The sequence below is a fragment of the Pholis gunnellus genome (assembly GCF_910591455.1).
Source record: "Pholis gunnellus genome assembly, chromosome: 23".
NCBI classification, from domain to species: Eukaryota; Metazoa; Chordata; class Actinopteri; order Perciformes; family Pholidae; genus Pholis; species Pholis gunnellus.
In genome coordinates, this window is record NC_136550.1 from 5103418 (window position 1) to 5112584 (window position 9167).

Genomic DNA, 9167 nt, shown 5'->3' on the forward strand with positions numbered 1-9167 from the left:
TAACAGGAAGGAGAGAGGGAACAAAGGCCAAGTATTGGTGTGGCTGCATGGCTGCAATCTGATTTCAGACCTTGTGTATCTTCTAATGACTCTCAGGAAGAAGAAAAAGAAGTCAAATGCAAGAAAGATTTTAGCTTTAAGAGTCCTTGAAACAGATAAAGAACAAAATACATGAACTCAGGTACAATTTGAAGGTATTTGCAATAACAAATGTCCCATTTCATATTTATATTTTCTACTTCCTGCTACATTTATTTGTCAGATATAGTTACATTACATACAAACGATATGATGAATTGTTAAGGCTGAGGTCTACAAATGTCCAGGTGAAACGCAGGGCAAACATCAAACTAAAGAGCACAGGAAGGAGAGGGGTACCTGTGTGTGTTAAGGGGGCTCGACGCCCTTTGGTACCTGCTTGTGATGGTATCAGTCTGTTTGTTCTATTTATGGCCTCCAGCAAACAAGAGAGCGGGCTTGGCCTGCAATAAAAGCCATGCCAACCAGAGACACAACATCTGACTAAGTGGTACAGTATGAGGTTTAAATGAATAGGCGTGTGTGTGTGCATGTGTTCTGTATGGTTCATTTAAAGCATCACAGATATGAGCACATAAAAGCTCAAATGAATGTTTTAGATGTCCGCTCCTTTGGAGAATTTAGCAGTGAGTTCTTCGAGGACCTCATTTTATAATGATTCACACTTACTTTTGGGACGCAGCAGCAACGCGCAGGCTGCAGGTTTCTGGATTTCAGGGTTTCTATTTACAGGCCCGTTACTGAACCAAGACTTGATTACCAACCGAGCAAAGTATAGGGCCTCAAACTCTCAGGGGCCCTGAAGGCTTAAGACTCGCTCTTACTGATTATGTGCACATTTGTGTGATCCTCTGCACCACTGAAGTATAATATGAAAGGATAAGGGCCATGATTACCTATCTTTAGCCCTTTCAATCATGTTTCAATAGCTTTATTATTACAGGTATGCTGCTTACATGGTGCATATTCCCCCCAAAAAATGTATTTAATCAAGTCACTACAGCCAAACTGGGCAGGTATCTTTCAGCAGAGCGGTACTGAAATCAAATTGAGGCTTTTCACTGTTTTCTAAGGGAGAGTACAATCTGATTCTGAACACATTCAATCACAGTTATTATAAATGTTCTCAGCTTTAGATAATCAGTCAGTAAATAGAGAATCAATAATAAAGGAATCATTTCATTTTCACTTTCGCAACATGACATGCCTCACGTGTTACCAACAGGTTCGTCCTGTTCAGTGCTGACCATAGTATGAAAGCATCAGCTTATTCCTGTAAACGTCTAGTGCACCAGTTAAGCCATTTGACGACGCGTTCAGGGAGAGAAAAGCCTCGTCACCTGCAATGGCAGGCAAGTGTGTTCTTGTATAATTGCATCCATTTAATATGCTCTGGCTGTAAATGCAATCTGTGTCCGGTATGCCAGGTGTCTGTGGTACATTTTAGCAACGCATACTATTACTTTAAGAATAAACTGGCCTCTTAAATGAGGGGATTTTAGAATGTTTAATAAGGTGTATTTCATTCAATAGTTGGTTATCTTCTGAGCAATATTGATCTGCACTGCATTTCATTCAGCTCAGGGTTATATGCCTGCACTTGGGTTTAAATGAGTTGTGCACACTTCCTACATTTACTTACAGAGAGTTGTGTAAATGCTTTGATTTGAGAAAAAAACATGATTTCAACAAATCATCTGATGGTGTGATATTTTCTTTAAAAACGTAAAGTGTCAGCAGAAACTGTCACCCCCATTTTCACTTTTGGATTGAGTATGAAAACAATAAAAGAGAATAATAATGTTAATATTGCATTTATAATAGTGATGGTATTTGGTACCTGCAATATGATCAACGGGACAACCTAGACAAGAAATTGGTGATGTGTAGAATCTGAAGAAATAATATTTGCTAAAGCACACAACACTGTTTTTACTTTCCCTTTACTTTCACAACATGTGACAACATCAGGTGTACAAACTGCTGGAGTATAAAACCAGCGTCTATGTTTGCTCTTTAGCTCCATCTACAGACCGCCCAGTGACAATAACTGTGGGCGCCATATTAAAGCTTCAAGTGAAACCCCCACCATCCAGACCCCCACGGCTGTCAGGTGAGTGTAATAATAAGATAGAAACACTAGAATAAAAGAGTATTTATTTACACCCTGCAGCCCTGCATTCAATCCTACCCGTGACTCCATCATATGATCATGTTCTATCACATTCAGAGTTTTTAATCATTTCAACTCAAGGTCCAATTAGATGTTTTGATTTAATTATTTTTGTAAAAACAAAAAATATGTAACTTTAAAAAAAATTAAAATAACAACTTTATAATATAAATTGAAATAATAACAAAAAAAACCAACAATAATATAATAATAATAATGACAACGACAACAACATAATTATTATTATATGTGTGTATTTATTTATAACAATGACCTTCAATTGTATATCATTTTTCAAAACAAAGTGGTTCACAGAAATTTAAAAAAAAAGCTTAGATATGCAATCAACATGACAATTTTAATCTTCTTCTTTTTTTTGTATCTTACTCCTCTAGTTTCAGTCACAGTACAATCGGCTGTCCTAACTCTGGCGCGCATCATCTTTGGTCGGTATCCTCTTTCTTCTTCGTGGCGCTTTCACTGCGTCGTCCTTCTGTAACCGCGCTTTCCTCTCGCCACCATCTGTCCGCAGGTGTTGTGTATTTGAAGGACTGCCCCCAGCAACCGAACATTCCCAACTACCTGTTAGGGTTGGCTCTGATGTCGCTGCTGATGATACCTTTCGTGACCCTCCCCTGTGAGAGCGAAGCAGCTCAGCCACAACAGCTTCCCAGAGGCTTCAAAGCCTGTCTGCTCTGTTCGTTATGCCTGTCTCTCTACTCCTGGATTCTGGCAGGTTAGGATGAAACATATCACAGATCCTATGATTTCATAATACAGAATGTTTTCTCCCAAAAAGAATAACGGATTACAACTTAATGTGTTCGTCCCACGCCCTTTTACAGGTGACGTGTGGGTCTTCTCTGTCTATCAGCCCAACTATGACCCTGCAGCTGCCGATGGTCTGTACTGTAACAAGACCCTGTACACATTTGCTTTCTGGAATGCAGTGTGGGAGACCTTTGTGATTTGCTTCATCCTGGCCAGAAACTGCAAAAGACTGATGTGTTATGTGTTGATGAGTCCTGTGCCAACAAGCAGAGACTTTGATGGGAATGTATGAGGCACGGACGGAAGGATGGAGCAAAGGTTGATGTCATTATACATAAAAACTAAAATGTTTCGCTGTGCACACTGAATGGGACTTTACATTGATGTTATTATAATTTGTACAGTGGGGGAATAAGTATGAGAGAGTCTGTGTGTGTTTTTATGTATTGCTAAAACATTTATTTTCATTATCAAATATTTTGGCAATTATTTTCTTGTGTTATTTGTTTGATATAGACAATAAAAATAATGCCCAGCAGGCAGAGATTATGTTATCAAACTGCTTGTTTTGTCCAATCAACTTGGTTTATTATCACAAAAGAAAAGCATAAAACTTAACATTGAGAAGCTGGAATAAAGGGATGAGATCAAGTTGTGCTTTAAAGTGAGTGAATCAATACCATTTAGTTAACAATTAGGCATATTCTTCTGTCAACCAATAGATTAATCAATTCATTTCAGCAATAGTTTTTAGTTTCCCTCTAAACTTGGTTTTCTTATTATTCTGTCATTACGTGTTTTTCTTTTTTTATACTCTATTTTCATCAAATTATAGTCTTGTCTTATTTGTTTATTTTATTATTTGTTTTTGCAGGAATGCCAGTGTTAAATAAAGGTTATTTGATTTCGGTTGAAGCTCATTTATTTGAACTTTGGTGCATCGTAACCGTTAGTTCGATATTCCCTTTTTTCTCGCGAGAAACTGACAAAAGTCGTGTCACATATGGGTCACGTCTATGACAGTCCAGTCTATGGTCCAGTCCACAAACTGATCGATGACGCTCCGTTCCACCAGCCAATAACGTGGAGGTAAACAAAGCGCGTGCAGCGGTTCTTGCTCTCCCTGTCGACAAACCTGGTAGGTTCAATCAAATTTGACTTTAAATCATTAACAGAACTGGCTTTTTTTCCCCCACCTGTAAAAGGTGACTTAACTTGGACTGAACTAGTCCAGCACTGCCGACCACAAACTGCGAACACTCTCCATCTGCAATGACAGGCAAGTACATTCAACAAAGCTGGTCGTTTACACTTGATACATTATTCGACTCATCATAAATGGAAACTCGCCTTGTTTTGTTGAATCCCGGTGGTCTCTGTTGTGCTCAGATAAAGTCAACGAGCTCGTGTCAAAGTGTCTGCAGGCCCGGGACATGGCATACTGTCCGTACAGCCGGTTCCCCGTCGGTGCCGCCATATTGACAGCAGATGGCGCTATAATCACAGGTAACAACCCCAACAGGTGTCTTCTTCTCTGCTCCCATTTAAAACTAACCGGAAGTCCAGTGGTGGAAAAGACAGTATGTACATTTACTCGAATACTGTTTTAAATACAATGTTTATTTTTAGTTAATTGAATATTGTATTTTTTAAATTGTGGTTTTGTTATAGTGTACTTGTACTTTTGCAAGCATAATTTATTCATAAAACATTCTTGAAAACTTTTTGAAACAGAAATTGTAAAGTACTTCAAGAAGAGAAGAAGAAAGAGCGTGATAAAGTAAAGGTTCAAAATATAAAAACAAAACAAATTAATAAGTGTTCAACTCAGGAAAAATAAATGTATTTAATTAAGAAAAAGAAAAAGATCCAAACACTTTTTTTTCACTGTGAAAGTCTTCGGTATTTGTGTTTTTTTCAGGCTGTAATGTGGAGAATGCCTCCTACGGTCTGACAGTGTGTGCCGAGCGGACGGCCGTCCAGCGGGCCGTGGTGGAAGGACACAGACAGTTCACTGCCATTGCTCTGACATGGTGAGACTGCAAAAATAGCTTTATTTATAGCTTTATAAGCTTTACAGGTAATGGTTTAGAGTAAGGCAGTCTGTGTGGTACTGTGATTGAAGTATTGTACAAGTGCTACTGGACAGAACCTCCTTCATCTGATACTGCAACATATACAGCACATGTTCTGATGCATTCATCCTCTCCTCTCTTCTATGCAGTGATGTCAAAGACCAATTCGTTGGGCCGTGTGGAGCATGTCGACAGGTTCTCATGGAGGTACGGCATCTCTTTCATGACCAGCACAGACGACCAGGAAACTGCAAAACCTTTCAGCTTAAACCTTCGTTTCTTTTTATAAATTAAAGATAAAAAGTAGGCTAGAGTGAGAATATGTCTTCAATTCAGATCAACTTGTTTCTAGAGGTTTCTTTTAAACAAATGTCAACATCTTTAAAATCTCTCTCTCTCTCTCTCTCTCTCTCTCTCTCTCTCTCTCTCTCTCTCTCTCTCTCTCTCTCTCTCTCTCTCTCTCTCTCTCTCTCTCTCTCTCTCATTTTTACACCAGTTTGGAGCAGACTGGATCGTATACTTGACCAAGCCGGATGGATCTTACAAAGAAACCAGCCTCAGTGAACTGTTGCCTCTAGCCTTCTCCCCAGCCCACCTCGCAAAGAACTGATGAAACCTCAGCTGCCTCTTTAGACATCACTTTTCTTTATAGCTGCAGTGTCTCTTTAATTATGTTATAGCAACACTGCAAATTAGGAAAACAATAAAACATATTTTTTCCCCTCAACATGTCTGATTATTTTTTTTATTTTATTTTTTTTTATTTATTTGTTTATTTTTATTTTATTTTATTTATTTATTTATTTATTTATTTATTTATTTATTTATTTATTTATTTATTTATTTATTTATTTAGTTATTTATTTAGTTATTAGTCATGTATTTATTATTATTTATTTATTTGTAGTATTATTAGTAGTATTGTTGTTGTTATTATTATGATAACCGAGGCTTTACTAGAGCGATCTGTAGATGACGTCGATCAGCTATGTCACGTGATAAAATGGGCGGAGCTGGTATCTGTTTCCGGAAACATGGAGGCGGTTGTGAGCGATGTGGTGGCTCCAGAAGACCTTTTGGTAAGTTTACAAACTGTTAAACCTCTGCATTTAATTAAACATACATCATAAACTATGTGCGACACCCAAGCGATGTCACCTCAACGTATATCTTCTCGGTAAATGCTGAAACTTGCCGTTAAAAGCGACGTGTCGGGAGATAGTTTGACGCGTCACGTAGCAGGCTAATGCTAACGATCGTGTTTATGATCAATAAATGGTGTCACGGTGACATCGTAATTTCCGCTTTTAGATTTAAATGACTCATGCTAGTAGCAGTCTGGGAATGTGGTGTACTTATTTGACCTTAAAGCCAACAGCTGGAGGGTTAACTACAGTGTTCTAGTCAGAAAACCACACACAACGAGAGCTAACTCTTAACATCTGTCAAAACAAACACAATACATGACACTTTAGTTGAATATGACACAAGTTAAATGATGTTGGTCGCTTCGTTTCTGCTTTGTTTTGCCAGAAATTTGAGAAGAAGTACAACAATGAGCTGGCGAAGGGAGCCGTCACCAAAGAAACAAAGTTTGAGTATTCTTGGTGTCTGATCAGGAGTAAATACACAGAGGATATCAAGAAGGGGATTGTGCTCTTGGAAGGTAAGTTAGTGCAACATATGCTTTTCTTATTAGACTAATAGTGGGGTTTTGGGGCCATATATTGACATTTGAAAGTTTAAGAAATACAAAATATTGGAAAAGGATTCTTTTTAATTGTGGTTGTTAATTAATTCAGATATGTACTTTGGTCTTTATTGGACATTTGTACATAATTCAGTGTGTAAAAAAAGTAGATGACAATCAAATTAAATATGCTAAATAAAAAAATATTTGATCTAAACATAATACACAATTACATAAAGTGTCTATATATGTTAATCTGGGGCTAAAGAAAAACATAATTAAAATATAACAATGTACATTCTTTTTTGTTTGTCATAATGGTTAATGTATCTGTGTATTTAAACTAGTAACATATATAATAAAGATTGGGAAGGACTCATTTATGTGTAATTTACCAGCTACAAGTTTAAGATTTAAAAGGTTTTATTATTACATTTGAATGTATTAATAATGTCTTTAAGTATAATTGTTAAAGAATGTACAGTAATACTGACATATCTGTAATCAGCTAATATGATAATATTGATTGTGAAAATGTAGTATTATTATTAGTAGTATACAAATAGCTCTTTGATTTTCTGTTTGTTACCAAGTAAATATCAGACAAAGTGAGTAACATTTTAGCTTGTATGTTTTTCAAAATGTAACAGTTAAAATCAATTGGGTTTTTTTGTCCTAGAACTTGTTCAGACGGCATCAAAAGACGACTCCCGAGACTTCCTGTTCTACCTCGCAGTGGCCAACTACAGACTCAAAGTTAGTGCCGTTCCTCACATTACGTGATTTAAAAAATGTACACACATCTGACTTCCTTACTATTGCCTCTCTCCTGTTCTTCTTCCAGGAATATGAGAAAGCCCTGAAGTACATTCGAACTCTTCTCAAGAACGAGCCGGGGAACAAGCAGGCTCAGGAGCTGGAGAAACTCATCGTCAAGGCTTTGAAGAAAGGTACGAGCCGATCTTAATCGTGACATGACAACAGAATATTGTTCTTATTTCCCTCTGCTGTTTGTGTGTTTGACCGCAATGCTGACATTCCCTTGTTGACATCTAGATGGCCTGGTGGGCATGGCCATCGTCGGGGGAATCGGTCTGGGCGTGGCCGGTTTGGCGGGCCTCATCGGCTTGGCTGTGTCAAAGGGAGCCGCCAAATCCTAACCTGGACATGGGGCGACATGTCTTCACTCTGCTGGGCTGACACACCGACTCTTCGCCTGCATAAATACAAAAATAAAATGTGTGGAGAGAGCTTGATGGCTGTAACATTTTGAGTATGCGCCATAACATATTAAAGGGTTTGAATAATGCCAGTTAATAAGCCGTTTTTAACAGGGTTGAGATTCACCATACATTATGAAATTGCTACGCCGTCTATTCACCCACCATAGCATTGCACTTTCTCACTATTTGTGTAAATAAATTAGGATAGTCAAATGCAACTCAGTTTTATGTGTTCTTTCTATTTAGTTTGCACCCTGAACTTCCCACGTTTAAAGAATAGCTTTCTGAAAGTGCAGTTGTGGTTCTGTAACTGTCTGTTTAATTATTTTTTTGGACAAAGAATTGTTAAGGAAAGTGTTATTGGTGCAGTTGGAAGTGTAGCTTGTGAAACCAAAAGCAACAGCATGATTTGTTTGCTGCAGAGGTAGCGTGCCATGATGCTGGTAGAAGAGTGTAAACGGAGCTGCTGCTGCTGGAGGCAACGAGAGGTTTGCATTTATTGTCGACATGATGTTTCTCTTTTTTTTTTGTTCTGAATACTACTTCAAGAGAGGCAACACACTCATTAGAAATTAATTTTTTGTCATTTAAAATGCATTTACCTGTCTTACATTTAATGCGTTGTGTTTTCCATCTTGTTAAATAAAAAGATTTTGAACTGAGAGAAAATTTTGTGTCGTCAGGAAATTATTGTCGAGCTGAGTATCATACTCACTGGTATGTATCTGTGAGTACAGCGGAATAAATAAGTGCAGAAAGAATTGATAAAGCACACAGCAAATGTTTTTTTAAAACGGGATTAAGGATAATTTGAGCACTGACTAACAATTCTGTGGCTGGTTTGTTTTAAATCTGTCGTCTTACATTTTAAAAAAAATGTTTTTGTCTTTAACTTTTTGTAATTTAGTTTTTTAAGTGTGTTATTTGTGTTTTTATGTGGTGCTTGTATGGAACTTTTACTTTCCTCTTGGCCAGGACTCCCTTGTAAATGAGCTTCAATCTCACTGGGATTATCCTGGTTAAGTGTAATACTCCAAAAGCATCAGAAACAATCAAACATCTCTAAATAACATAAAAAGTGACACATTTACATTGCATGTTTTGACCAAATTAAAAATAGAATAAATACAAATAATTACAAGGAAAAAAAGCTAAGAATATGAAATGTTCTTTGCATGAAATGACAAAGAATTATT

The 9167-nt window shown here is 37.3% G+C and overlaps 3 protein-coding genes across 3 annotated transcripts; all 3 read left to right on the forward strand.

Annotated features, from left to right (window-relative positions):
• Positions 1 to 1331: 1331 nt before the first annotated feature.
• LOC306714432 (transmembrane protein 272-like) lies at positions 1332 to 3542 on the forward strand. Its single transcript, XM_079184465.1, has 5 exons — positions 1332 to 1391; positions 2060 to 2152; positions 2608 to 2658; positions 2745 to 2948; positions 3058 to 3542. The coding sequence occupies exons 1-5, from the start codon at positions 1385 to 1387 to the stop codon at positions 3273 to 3275; spliced, it is 573 nt and encodes a 190-aa protein (XP_079040591.1). The 5' UTR covers positions 1332 to 1384; the 3' UTR covers positions 3276 to 3542.
• Positions 3543 to 4174: 632 nt separating this feature from the next.
• On the forward strand, positions 4175 to 5763 carry LOC306714347 (cytidine deaminase). The gene is made up of 5 exons (XM_079184352.1): positions 4175 to 4262; positions 4373 to 4489; positions 4905 to 5016; positions 5208 to 5265; positions 5555 to 5763. The coding sequence occupies exons 1-5, from the start codon at positions 4256 to 4258 to the stop codon at positions 5666 to 5668; spliced, it is 408 nt and encodes a 135-aa protein (XP_079040478.1). The 5' UTR covers positions 4175 to 4255; the 3' UTR covers positions 5669 to 5763.
• A 287-nt stretch (positions 5764 to 6050) lies between these two features.
• fis1 (fission, mitochondrial 1) lies at positions 6051 to 8634 on the forward strand. The gene is made up of 5 exons (XM_079184965.1): positions 6051 to 6137; positions 6592 to 6724; positions 7428 to 7504; positions 7593 to 7698; positions 7805 to 8634. The coding sequence occupies exons 1-5, from the start codon at positions 6093 to 6095 to the stop codon at positions 7906 to 7908; spliced, it is 465 nt and encodes a 154-aa protein (XP_079041091.1). The 5' UTR covers positions 6051 to 6092; the 3' UTR covers positions 7909 to 8634.
• The last annotated feature ends 533 nt before the right edge of the window (positions 8635 to 9167 follow it).

What these genes read in the sequence shown, in the direction of transcription:
- LOC306714432 (XM_079184465.1), top strand. An exon ending in TCTGGCGCGCATCATCTTTG is followed by an intron (nt 2,659 to 2,744) that starts GTCGGTATCCTC and finishes ATCTGTCCGCAG; the next exon opens with GTGTTGTGTATTTGAAGGAC. An exon ending in CTACTCCTGGATTCTGGCAG is followed by an intron (nt 2,949 to 3,057) that starts GTTAGGATGAAA and finishes GCCCTTTTACAG; the next exon opens with GTGACGTGTGGGTCTTCTCT.
- fis1 (XM_079184965.1), top strand. Translation starts at nt 6,093, where the DNA reads ATGGAGGCGGTTGTGAGCGATGTGGTGGCTCCAGAAGACCTTTTG. An exon ending in TGGCTCCAGAAGACCTTTTG is followed by an intron (nt 6,138 to 6,591) that starts GTAAGTTTACAA and finishes TTGTTTTGCCAG; the next exon opens with AAATTTGAGAAGAAGTACAA. An exon ending in GGGGATTGTGCTCTTGGAAG is followed by an intron (nt 6,725 to 7,427) that starts GTAAGTTAGTGC and finishes TTTTTGTCCTAG; the next exon opens with AACTTGTTCAGACGGCATCA.
- LOC306714347 (XM_079184352.1), top strand. An exon ending in AGATGGCGCTATAATCACAG is followed by an intron (nt 4,490 to 4,904) that starts GTAACAACCCCA and finishes TGTTTTTTTCAG; the next exon opens with GCTGTAATGTGGAGAATGCC. An exon ending in GTCGACAGGTTCTCATGGAG is followed by an intron (nt 5,266 to 5,554) that starts GTACGGCATCTC and finishes TTTTTACACCAG; the next exon opens with TTTGGAGCAGACTGGATCGT.